The sequence below is a fragment of the Zeus faber genome (genome assembly GCF_960531495.2).
Source record: "Zeus faber genome assembly, chromosome: 2".
Taxonomy (NCBI): domain Eukaryota; kingdom Metazoa; phylum Chordata; class Actinopteri; order Zeiformes; family Zeidae; genus Zeus; species Zeus faber.
The window spans coordinates 49,240,324-49,253,653 of NC_137189.1; the positions used below are offsets into that span (position 1 = coordinate 49,240,324).

At 46.2% G+C, this 13,330-nt stretch overlaps 1 protein-coding gene across 4 annotated transcripts in view; it reads left to right on the plus strand.

The window, feature by feature from the left end:
• epha7 (eph receptor A7) overlaps positions 1-12,627 on the plus strand; it is a gene marked incomplete at its 3' end in the record, with an annotated part of 90,009 nt that extends 77,382 nt beyond the window's left edge. For 2 of the 4 annotated variants that reach the window (XM_080024314.1, XM_080024315.1), the window contains exons 9-17: positions 296-351; positions 2,785-2,910; positions 3,653-3,838; positions 4,673-4,734; positions 5,706-5,915; positions 6,838-6,987; positions 9,526-9,719; positions 11,523-11,678; positions 12,513-12,627. In XM_080024314.1, coding sequence (XP_079880440.1) covers positions 296-351; positions 2,785-2,910; positions 3,653-3,838; positions 4,673-4,734; positions 5,706-5,915; positions 6,838-6,987; positions 9,526-9,719; positions 11,523-11,678; positions 12,513-12,627 — 1,255 coding nt within the window. Of the gene's footprint in view, positions 1-295; positions 352-2,784; positions 2,911-3,652; positions 3,839-4,672; positions 4,735-5,705; positions 5,920-6,817; positions 6,988-9,525; positions 9,720-11,522; positions 11,679-12,512 lie in introns of all 4 variants that reach the window. The other 2 variants (XM_080024313.1, XM_080024316.1) reach the window with 2 other exon arrangements.
• Positions 12,628-13,330: the final 703 nt, after the last annotated feature.

Here is a 13,330-nt window from a genome sequence, read left to right on the forward strand (position 1 = left end):
ATTTCAATCACTTCAAACTTACCGTTTTTCGAGCGAGACCTTTTCCTTCCTGGATTTGGGTTGTAGTTCGGCATTTTTCGTCCTCGCACATATTTGGCTTTTGGGACGTGGTTCCCTCATTTGCATACGGTTGACTTTGGCTGAGCTTTGGCTGACGCGGCCATTTTCCCAGCATGCCGTGCGCTGGCGTGTCTTTCACCCGTTCCCTCTGAGAGTTTGTGGTAAACTGTGGTTGAAGCGGAGCTGAAACGTTCCCTTAACGTGACGCTGAGTTTGTCTTTCTTCCCCCGTTCAGACACTGTGGCTACAGCAAGGCCGACCAGGAGGGAGACGAGGAGCTCTACTTCCAGTGTGAGTCCCTGTGGACGCAAAGCATTTCCTTTGAAACAGACACACAAACATATATATACTGTATATATACATACGCACTACATACACGCTAGGTGCGGGTTAATAAACACAAAAATCGATCCTCCATTCAGACGATTAAATTCCATTGGGTTTTTTTGTTTTTTTTGGTCAATTTCTGAATCCCTTTGGTAGTTGTTATATTTGATACTTTTTTAGGTTATGCAATGATTTTCCGCTCAAATTAAATACCACCAGAGTCACAAATTGAATTAATTGAAATATTTAATTTATATATAAGACTGAAATTAGTTCCGTGACATGTTTCTGTAGTGCGCGTCAGATGGTGACACCAAAAAATGGGGAGAAGTAATTTAATTATGTATAAAACGTCAACATGTCAATATGGTGAGCCACCTGAAAGCTACATGATTGAATCAAAGAGAAATCGAATCGATCGAAATCGTGACCGTTGGGAACCTGAAGATCCAGTCCAGTACCCTGTGCTAATACACAACTAATACACACTACATATACACACACGTATGTACACACACACACACACACACACACACACACACCAAACACCTCAATTACTGCACCTGAACCCTCCACCCAAAACCCCAAGGCAACGTATTTTTTCTTCCTGTTTCATTTGATTTGAGTCCGAGCTGAAAACTCTCCGTCCACGTTCTCTGAATCACTAAACCTCCAGACGTCCGCCTGGCGCCCGCCCGGCGCCGCCCCGGAGACGGAGGTGCAAATTAAAAATGCTAAAGGCCCGAACGCCGACATATTTGCGGAGGGGGTTTGGGAGTTCCGGGGGGCGGAGGAGCGGAGGAGCGCCCCCGGTGGTACGAGGTACGAGAGGTCCTTCCCTCACACCTCCTCCTCTAATGACGCCCCGGGAGACGGCTCCCAGGGCCGACCCCCTAACGCTCGGCGCTGTAGGCAAAGCGCTGATTCGGACAAAACAACATGGTGGTCGGCGGGGGGGGGGCGTGGACCGGAGCCCGGTTCCGATCGGCACTAAGTACCTCCCTGATGGAGCAGCTCGGGTAGAGCAGGGCTTTTCAAATGACACTCGAAATAAATAAATACTGGGGAAATTGCAAGGATTTAGGATTTAGGAGTTGATCAGTTCCAGCAGAACAGCAGCTGCGTTCATCAGGACATTTCATCGTCCTTTAGCACTTTTGTCCAAAGCAACAATTATTCCTCCACCGACGGACGCAGCCGTCGAGAGCCACTAGGGCTCGAGTGCCCTGCGCAAGGACGCTTCAAGACGCCATCAGGGAGAGCCGGGGATCGAACCATCGAAACCTCTTTTTGAGATCCGGCGCTTGACGCTCTCACTCAGTGAAAGAGTCCTTCAATTTCCCAATCTCAGTTTGTTTGGTTCGGTTCAAACTTCCTGAATCTGTGAAGAGGGTTTTTTTTCTGAAATGCAAATTGCAAAATGTAAATCAGGCACATTCAATATGAATTATGGACTTTAAATTAGTGCTCGCTTCTTATTTTCAGTTTGTGAGTGGAACATTCAACCTTGACTCCAGACTCATTTAAAATATTTGTTCACCACGAACGAATCGTTTGCGAGTCATCGTTTGCATCACTAACTAATGAGGTCATAATAATTTGTGTTTTGTGACGACCTTAGTGGTGAACAGGATAGCGGCCGCGTCCCTGTGGGGTTGTTTCAAACGGGGTGGAGGACTCCCTCCACCTTTTCACAAACAAAGATGGCGGAGGGGCGTGGCGGCGGATCCTTGGCGCTATCTGCCACCTGGTGGCATCCAGGCGGGACCGAGGCGGCCAGATAGCGACCGGATCCAAACGTGTCGACTCAATTTGTCCGGCGTGTAGCGGCGATAACGTGCCTCCTATCAGATCGGCTGCCATCTTGGATGGACGAGGCAATTATGGGAGAGAGTGGAGAGGCGGGTGTTGTTATTGGCTGATGTGGCCCTTCCTGAACACTGATAGCACGCCTTTTTGCTCCCCCGAATGTGATTAATCTTCATTGATCTATCATCCACCCATCCATCCATCCATCCATCCATCCTTCCATCCTTCCATCCATCCATCCATCCATCCATCCATCCATCCATCCATCATACATCCATCCATCCATCTGTCTATCCATCCATCCATCCACCCACTCATCCATCATTCCATCCATCTATCAATTCATCCACCCACCCATCTATCATCTGTCCATCCACCCACTCATCCATCATTCTATCCATCCATCCATCCATCCACCCACCAACCCATCAACCCACCCATCCATCCATCCATCCATCCATCCACCTATCCATCCATTCATCCATCCATCCATCCATCCATCCATCCACCCATCCATCCATCCATCCACCATCAGTCCATCCATCCATCCATCCATCCACCATCAGTAATCTTCTCATCTCTCCACAGTTAAATTTCCAGGCACCAAAACCTACATCGACCCAGAAACCTACGAGGATCCGAGCCGTGCGGTTCACCAGTTCACGAAGGAGCTGGACGCCTCATGCATCAAGATCGAGAGGGTGATCGGAGCAGGTGAGCCACGCCCACCAGCCCCCTCTCCAGTGTGGGGGTTGGGACGCGTCGTCATTTTAGGTCTCTAATTATATTCATAGCGCGATTGCAAAATGGAGAGACGGGGATGTTCATCCCAATGAATATGTGGGACGCTGCTTTTCTTGAATTATTTGTCTTGAATTACCGCTGAAAGAAGGGTACTTTAGTTTTTGTAGTAATTCTAGTTCATAGTATTTTCAAATGGAGCTGCATTTTAACAATCTCATATTTTTGTTTTTATTTTAACATTTAGACAAGATGTATCGCTTAAATAACTCAACCCTTTCGATGTTGCCATGCATTGCGCTAGCACAGAACTGGAGTTTCCCCCTAAGAGCAACCGTGGAGTAAACCCCGGTCGCCTCGCTCGTTGTCCGAGGTTAAAAGGTTAAGCTCGATGACTTTGAGAGATAAAATTTGAGCCAGCAAACCAACCATGACACATTCGGAGGCGGCGGTACCCAGACGTAGCCACTTGTGAGAAATTGCTGCGGCGTGGCTTTTGGAAAGGCGGTCAATTACAGTATCCAGCGCCCGGGATCATCTTATTATGGGTCTCACTCTCCGTCCCCCGGGGGAAAACAAGACGTCGCTCTTCAGCAGCTGCTCCAGCTCAACACGTCGAATGAACTTGTCGCCGGGAAGCGCTCGGTGTGTGCGCGTGGGGAGTTTCCCGTCTCCTCCGTCATGTCTGGTTCTCTCCATCCCTACCTCCGTCCAGGGGAGTTTGGGGAGGTGTGCAGCGGGCGGCTGAAGCTCCCCGGGAAGAGGGACGTGTCGGTGGCCATCAAGACCCTGAAGGTGGGCTACACCGAGAAGCAGCGCCGGGACTTCCTGTGCGAGGCCAGCATCATGGGCCAGTTCGACCACCCCAACGTGGTGCACCTGGAGGGCGTGGTCACTCGGGGTAATAATCATAATAATGATCACCATCATAATAGTGCTCATAATAATCCTAACAAGCTTTATTTGTATAGCACCTTTGATTTAATACTTCATATTCTCAGTTATATTTTTTTGCTCATCATATTTTGACATTGAAGGGTCACGATCATTTCCCAGCAAATGAATTGTGATCAATCATTATTTCTCTTGAGTTATTGGTGTCAAATCACTGCGAAAATGGAGATTCATATTTTCATGTCCAGCTGCATTTCAACGTCAAGTCTCGTTTTCAAGGGTTATTTTTTTTTACACAATAATGTATCGTGATCTAACTTGCAAGCTGCTGGAGGGTGTAGTTCCCTCATTTCACAGAAGCTAAGCTAGTTGAACCCATCTGCAGCCATGCATTGAGCTAACGCAATTATCATGAGATGCCTCGAAAGGGCTCAACCAGGCTGTCCCTTTAAATGTATGTTTTTTTTTCTTATTATTATTCACAACGCTAGAGGAAAGGTGTGGGGAGAAAAGTCATCCGAGCCGGAGTTTCCCTCCATGTGCAAAAGCTGAAATAAAAGCCATGTTTCTGGCGTCTTGTCGGAGGTGAAGGTTGGATAAAAACCAAACAGAGTGACGTTGTATGTGATCAGATTAGCCACTCTGCCTGTTTTACATTTCCTCATTTCCTCATAATAAAAAGAGCAGATGGTAACTTTTAATTAAAAGCCAGCTAAACGCACATAGCTAAAAATATCAGCAGCAATCTTGATAAAAGTCAATTAAAGGAAGGTTTTTTTTTTTTTTTTTTTAACTGGAAAATAATATTTATCCATCAATTAATGAACGATTTCTTTCCCAGGGAAGCCAGTGATGATTGTGATTGAATACATGGAGAACGGCTCATTAGACGCCTTCCTCAGGGTGAGTGTCTCCTAAATATAGAGTTCAAAAACACTTTGAGGTCATCTTGAGCTTATTCCCAGGAAGGTGCTGCAGACAACAGGAAGTGGGGCCGACCAAGCCAAGTATCACAGTCATTCTGGACAAAATATTTCATACCGGCAGCTTGAGGGTATTTTGGGGATGTCTACTGGTGCTTTGTTTCTCCCATATTCACATACATGAAATATCTGAAAAAAAAAAGCCATAATCGGTCACGTTGATACTCTGACCCGTGATCAGAACAGCAGAACAGTCCGTGCGTCAATTCACTGTAACGCTCCTCAGAGACATTTACTTGCACCACAATGTTACGATCAAACCAAAATCCCGGACGTCATCGACTCACTCATGAGTCCGAGCACAAGACCAAGATATTCCGACAACCAACATCCCAGACGACGTCTAGTCTGGTATCACGATGTCGATATCATGTCGGTAGAAGTCGTCTGGCGTTTTGGTTTGTATTACACCACTGTAGCACAGTCTAAAAGACGACATTAAACTATGTCACGATATTGCGATTTCTGCGATATCCCGATGATGTCTATTTTCACATCAGGATATAGATATTATATAAGTATTGTGATATGAGACAAGATATCGTCTTGGATTTTGGTTTGCATTACTTAACTGTAATGCTGCTCGAAGAGAACATTTAACTGTGTTATTATTATATCGAGAATCTATGATATCATGATAACAACACTATATCGGGATCGATATTATCAGTATTAACATCGATATTATATTGGTAGATATCATCTGTTATTTTGGTTGTCAGGGAGCCTTAAAAACAACATTTCTATCACTATATCACTGTAGTACGATCCAACCAAAATCCCAGACGGTATCTGGTCTCATATCACGATATGTCGATATATCGCGATACATGGCTACATCGCCTGGCCCTGGGAGCTAAAGACGGCTGACCACACACGTTCTTCCCCCAGAAACACGACGGCCAGTTCACGGTCATCCAGCTGGTGGGGATGCTGCGGGGCATCGCGGCCGGGATGCGGTACCTGTCCGACATGGGCTACGTGCACCGCGACCTGGCGGCGAGGAACATCCTGGTCAACAGCAACCTGGTCTGCAAGGTGTCGGACTTCGGCCTCAGCCGGGTGATCGACGACGACCCGGAGGCCGTCTACACCACCACGGTGAGTCCGAACAGAACACCGTCATAAAGCGCCCCCTCCGGGGTTTCCCAACCACGGTTCAAATTCCACTTAAAATACATAAAATTTGCGAGGCTGCACTAACTGATGAGTTCGAGCGGAACAGCAGCCCTGTGTTCATCAGAACCACAACGAGTTTCCCTCTGGAAGTCAGAACCATGAAAGTTTCGACTCTTATGGGATCCGGTCCTTGACGAGTCACCGGGACAAAAGAATCGTTCAGCGTTCCGACTCCGACCGCCAAGCACGGTGAGCGAGGGAGCACTTCCTGAGCGACGAAGGAGAGTCAGAAGAAACCGATCAGCTCTGGGTCCGGGAATGGAATCCTCTCATTTAGTTCCCTCAAAACAGTTATTTTGGTGGGACGCAAACTGTATATCAGTTTTGCTAAATGAGTCGCATTCAGTAGGAATTATGGACTTTAATATCGTCCTGATGTTTGTCTTGTTGATTATTTTCGGTTTGACCCCCTCGTTTGCCCCCTGTTGTGACTCCAGACTCATTGAATTGAGTTGTTCGCTACGAACGAATCGTTTGCGCGTCTTGCATCACTAATTACAGGATAATGATAACGAGCGCAGGTGTATGGGCTTGTGAGGTTCCGGAGTTTTTCCTGCTTTGCCGGAGGTGCGGCGGTGCGTCAGGGGAGCATTTGCTTGTAAACACAGCGCTGTGGTCGGGAAACACCGCCCTCATCAAACCGACGCCGCCCGCGTCGCTCAACATGCAGCGCCAGGCTTTCAAAGTTTCCTCCGTGTTTGTTTGTCTCTGCTGACCGTGCCTTTCTAGCGTCCAAACTTTCTCCCTGGTGGGTGTTTTTTTTTTTTTTTTTGAAGGGGAAGACACAGAGTATAATGAATTTGATCTTTGCTCGCGCCACTGACCTGCGTTTTTACCCGAACAGGGTGGAAAGATCCCGGTGCGGTGGACCGCCACAGAGGCCATCCAGTTCCGTAAATTCACCTCGGCCAGCGACGTGTGGAGTTACGGCATCGTCATGTGGGAGGTCATGTCCTACGGGGAGCGGCCGTACTGGGACATGTCCAATCAAGACGTGAGTTGCTGCCGCCGCGCCGCGCCGTTAATATAGTCCGGTGTGACGACGCCTTCCGCCCGGAGACAGAAAAAACGAAGCAGGAAATTAAACTCATAACTCTGACACGCCGGTCCGGTCCGGTGATGAGGCGGTCATGACCGTGGGAGGGAACACCAATAAAAACAGCGGCGCGGGACTTTTAGAACAGTAATTAACACTTTATCAATGATTTACAACACACATGAAATACCAATAAGGCTTTTATTTTGAAATGCCGTTAAAACACCAGAGGTCGTGTGAGGTTTAGGGGGTGACCCTTTGTCTTTCCATTTTCCAATTCTCGGTTTTGAGTGATACTATGATTCTTTAGGATCTAAACTTGATCCAAACCCCTTTCACGAGCCTTTAAAAACGCCACGTCTCACGTTGTGGAGTTGATTTACAGGCTTTTATTTTAAAGGGCCTTTTTTTTTTTTTTGCTTCCAAGGCTTAGATATCAAATGAAATCACATTAACGGAGCATAATGCCCTCAACACCCCGAATGTAAGACTCTGAGCCGTGCATTAGGAACGGGGTTAAACTTTAATCAATTAAGTGGGGATTTGATCCTAATTCCTTTGACTTTCAATACGTCACGCCAAAGATCAATAAACAAATAATGTTTATTTTAATGGGGACTAAATACAAATTGGGAGATAATACCAATATAAAGAAGAATATGTGATATGAGCAGAATGTTAAGTAAAATGTAAGATCAGGTCAAAGTGTGCAAGTGCTTATTAAACAAAATAATAAAAACTGAATATTAACTAAGGCTGTAATAAACAGCAAGTTATTAAAAAACTGAGCGAATTATACAAGTATATTGGGTTCAAAGACAATCACATTTCATTAAAATCATTATAGTTAAATAACCATTTAGCCGCGAGTTAAGTGACGGACAAAGCAAAATCTACCTATAATCATCATCTACAGTTGATCTCTCGTATTATTATTATTATAATTATTGTTATTATGTTGTTATAATAATAATAATAATAATAATAATAATTATTATTATTATTATTATTATTATTATTATTATATTACATACAACATCTAGACCTTCTTTTTATGTTCCTTTTGTATTTACATATGTCACAACGTAGGATGATGATTGATTCCTCATCCGTTGCTGTATATTCCAACTCCCCGCCGAGCGACTCCAACCGAGCCGAACGACTCGAAGCGGTTCCCCGCGATCAGACCCCGCCGTGTCTTGACGCAGGGCGATCGCCTCGTTTCAGGCGTGGTACAAACGCCTTATTATTTCTCGGCGGACGTCCAGACCTCCCGGGCAGCGAGCGCCGACACTCCACTTCATTAGCATTCGTGGCCCCTCGCTACCAGACGCCGGTCCGCGGAGGAGTCGGCCGTTAGAGATGCTAAACAAGATGGCCGGGCGGTTAAACGGTGTTTCCGACGCCGAGATACTTGACAGACGTCAGTGTCAGGGTTTTCTTTTTTTTTTGTAGGGGGCTTCTGTCAAGACGTCGGCACGACAGCTCCTCCAGGAACACAGCCAGCGGAGAAATATTAGCATTTCTTCTTCCTCCTTTTTCTTTTTGTTGTTTTGACACTTCCTCTCCTTCCTGGGCTTTTTCTCGCCCGAGCGTTCCTGACAGGAATGGAAGACGCGGCGAAAGATGCAAAGCCCCCGAAAACAAAGAGGGTGGGGGCATAGTGGACCCAAATCAAAGGTTCCCGCCGCACCGCGCGCCCTCGCCCGCTATTGACTTTCAATGAAGTCGGATGAAGTGGGAACACATTCAGTTCAAAGGCGGCATTTTATTATTTATCAGATGCCGCGTAAGTGGCGGCTTTTGTGGCGACGCAGAACCAGAGCCGGGGAAATGAGTCAGACGCCGTTCGCCTCCATTAACTCCGCCGGCGGCGCCGGGTGCAGATCCCTCCATTCAAATCCGCCAAAGAACGCGGCCACAAAAAGTTCCTCGTCTTTGAGCAGGCAGCGTTGTTGGTCTAGTGTCGTGCGCGCGCACCGTGCGCGGCTCGTGTCCCGACGCGCCGGTGAGATGTAAACACCGCGGCCGCGTCTCAAGAGCCGAGAGGTTCACCGTCTCCCCCGTCTCCCCCCCTCTGCAATATGCTCAAAAAGCGGGGCGGGTCTTTATCGGACGGGCGGGGCTAGCGGATCGTACGCCGCACCCGCCCACTCGACGCGCAAAACTGCTCGCTCTCTTCCATCGCCACGGCAACGCGACCGGACGGCCGCGCAACGCTGGGCGTGGCTGTGAGCTTGGGGAGGGCGGGGCTGCGAGCTTGAGGGGGCGGGGCTGCGGTAAAGCCAATATAGCCAGATATACAACAACGGCAAAAATCACCAAATGCACAGAGAAATAAGCACAAAAATAAAAAATAAAATGAACCCACATCAGCAAACACAAAAGAGTTGGCAAATGAACAAAAACATCAACTAAAATAACCGATCGCACAGAGAGAAGGAGTTCTGCTCCATGGGCGCACGACGCCGTGACGTGACCTGTCTCCCTCCGCAGGTGATCAAGGCCATCGAGGAGGGCTACCGCCTGCCCGCCCCCATGGACTGCCCGCCCGGCCTGCACCAGCTCATGCTGGACTGCTGGCAGAAGGACCGCGCCGAGCGCCCCAAGTTCGACCAGATCGTCAGCATCCTGGACAAGATGATCCGCAACCCCAACACCCTGAAAACCCCGGTGGGCACCTGCACGAGGTGAGAGGGGGAGCTATTCGGGTGGGGTCGGGGGCGTGTTGGCGGGCGGCTGCGCCCTTGTTTATTACACGGAACGCCAGGGGGGGAGTGGCGCACGACACGTGGACGATCCGCTGGGAGCGGACAAATCTCTTAAATGATTCGGTCTGGAGCCTGGAGTCGCTCTGGCAGGAGAGTGGTTCGCTCCCCTCCCGAACAGGTGTTCACTGAGACGCTCGCTCTCGTTGCCAAAACCGAATCAGACTGAACAAATTGAACAAATCTTTCTACTGAGTCACTCGCAGAGAGCCAAATCGCCAAAAAGGGGCGAATTTCTTATCACTGTTTGGGACGCGCCCAAAAGGCACTCAAAGGGGCGTGATTTCTAAAAATCACCGTTTCCAGCTGCTTCCTCGGCAGAACGGAGCGTCTGCAAAACCTGGAGACACCCTGAACTAGGGGTGATCATTTGACGATATTTTGGGGATGGCTGTTGGTGCTCTCATAAGATATTTACACATGAGAACCAATCAGTAGAAATGTGGATTCTCTCACCACAGATTAGATCCAGTCTATAAATGAAGTTCAGAAAACTGCTGTAACGCCTTAAAACCAGCATTCCACTAAATCGAAAACCAAAATCCCAGACGATATCTTGTCTCATGCCATGATATCGATATCGTGATATAACACTAGATGTCGTCTGGGATTTCGGTTTTGCATTACTTCAGTGCAGCGCTCCTGAAAGACAACAGTGCACTATATCGCGATTCTACGACAACCCAAATCCCAGACGATATCTAGTGTCATATCACGATATCCATATATATATGTATATATGAACGATATGCGATATGAGCATGATATCTCGTCTCATATCGCGATACGGATATAATTATATAGAGCCCTCGAAGAAAACCTGCTGCGTTGCCATGGAAACAGCATCGCACATGAGCACAGGAGGCGCTTTTACCAGCTGATAAAAAGCCGCTCGCCCTCTCAAACAGAGGGACCGGAGGAGCATTAGCCTGGCGGATGATTTACCTGCTGTAGTTGAGCGTAAAGATGAAAGATAAAGAGACGGAAGGGGAATCGATGGCGCGGCAGCAGCTTCCACGGCTTAGCGCTCGATGGCTCCTAAATCAATCCCTGTAATGAGTTCCTGCTCCGGGGGAGACGCCCGGGGCCAGAGGCGACCGCCAGACCTGCGCTACCTGCGCTACCTGCGGGGCCACGGCGCGGGGCGTCCGGGCGGGAGTGGGCGGGAGCGGCCCTCCACAGGCGGCAGGAAGCGCCATTCACGTTTTAATTCATTTTTAATTGAATTTCAGTTGTTATAATTTAATTTGGGTAATTCTATTTCAATGATAACTGTAATGTAATATGAATTGGTTAGAGAATATTTCCAAAGAGAATCAGCCCTTGAGCAGTGTAATGTATGGAGATCTGATTTATTAACGTTTTTTGGGACACACTGTTTTCACAATGTTTATTCAGTAAATATAGTATAATGTTTTAAATAGTACACATATAAACACAGATATAGTCTGAATAGCAGAATAATAGGTCTGTACAGTCTTTATATTTTGCAATATATTCCTGAAGAAAAATGAAATATTAAATAAATAAATATTATATAGTAACATATAAATCATTAGATAACATAATATAATATATCGATACAACCATAACACATATATTTTTAATATATCATTCCATATATGACGGAACTCAACACCCCTTATTTCCAGAGCTCTTCTGGATCGACATGTTGTATCAGTGTTTTTTGGGGATGGTTCCCTCATCCCCGCCCTCGCTCCCCAGGCCCATCAGCCCCCTGCTGGACCAGAGCCCCCCCGACTTCACCTCCTTCCGCTCGGTGGCAGAGTGGCTGGAGGCCATCAAGATGGAGCGCTACCGGGACAACTTCACGGCGGCGGGGTACGCCACGCTGGAGGCCGTGGCCCGCATGTCCATAGAGTGAGTTCAAACGAGAGAAAATTTAAATTGGGAGAAAATATGAACTCTTATTTTGAAGTTTCCTTGCATGTTTTGTTCCTCGCTGCGTGAATCCATTTATTATAATTATTTCTTCAATGACCTTTGAGAAGCTTGAGAAACTATTTCAAATCAAAACCTCTCCTTTTCAGGGTTCATTTTTATTTTATCATCATTTAATTTATGAATGGATTTGAACTGAATTAATCTCAAATATCTCTTGTGAATAACAATAACAACAATAGTTAATTTTGAAAAAAAATGTGTGCATGTGTGAAAAAATATAATTTATTAAAAATAATCATTTTTCAAGTTTCATTCCATTTTTTACTTTACTTTTCTTAATAAAATTAATCAGTTTCAATGTCATTGTGATTATTTCTTTCTTTCATATCTTAAAAAAAACACAAAGTTGAGTTTAAGGAAAAAAATATGTTTTGCAAAGTTTCTTAATATATATATATTTTTTTACTTCTAACTTTCATTGTTGTGAACAACTGATTTTGTTTAACTTTGCATTTTTTTTCTATCACGCATAAATACATTTTTAATTTCATCGTCGTAAACAAGCCGGTAATGGCTTGGATTTATTTCCCTCCTTTTTTATTTATTTCTTCCCTTAAAAGTTAATGAAAAACCTGAGGCTATGAATATCATTTGTGTTTGGGGCGTCCCTCTCTGGCTGCGGTCCGATCCGATCCGGTCCGATCCGATCCGGTCCAGGTTTAACTTTAGAGAGACTTTGTTTTCCGCTGATTTATGTTTCTTTCGTCTTTTTTCATTGTTTGTTTTCCTCTTCCTGCGTTTCCCGTCCAGGGACGTGATGAGCCTGGGCATCTCGCTGGTGGGCCACCAGAAGAAGGTGATGAGCAGCATCCAGACCATGAGGGCCCAGATGCTGCACCTCCACGGCACCGGGATCCAGGTATGAGGAGGGACCGCACCGGACCACGCCTCGCCGCCTGAGCCCAACCCGGCTCCACCGGGAGGAGCCGCAGTACTGCTGGACGGATCCAGGACAATCCAGGACAATCCAGGAATAATCACGAAAAAGTACAAAGACGTCTGGATGTTTTCTTTTTCCCCCGAGATCGACGAGATCCTTCCTTCGCCCGCTAAGGAGAGGGGAAAAAACGGCAAAAAAATAAAATCATAATAATGATAATAATAATTATGATAATAATAATAATAATAATAATAATAATAATAATAATAATAATAGTAATAACTACCTGGACCGGAGGATTTGGGTTTTTTTGGGAGATTGTTTTGTTGTTTTTTGGGACTTTGGACGTCAGCCACATATCAAGCGGAGCTTCGGGAAAAAGGAGTTTGACGTGTTTTCAGAACACCATGGAAATGGAATTCCTTCTAAAAAAAAAAAGAAAAGAACAAAAAAAAGAAAACAGTTTGTTTCCTTGCTGTGGTTTTTCACTCGTTTTTTTCTCGTTAATAGTTTGTTTTGCTGGTGTTGACGGATGGAGTCGACCTCAGAGACGAGTGGAGCGTTCCATAGTTGATGTTCTGGTTTGATTTGGTTTTTTCCCTCCTGGAATATTCTGCCTTTTTGTTCTTTCCCTCTTTCTTTCTTTCTGGACTCGACAACAGGGTAAACTCACTCGTTCCAAAAAGCG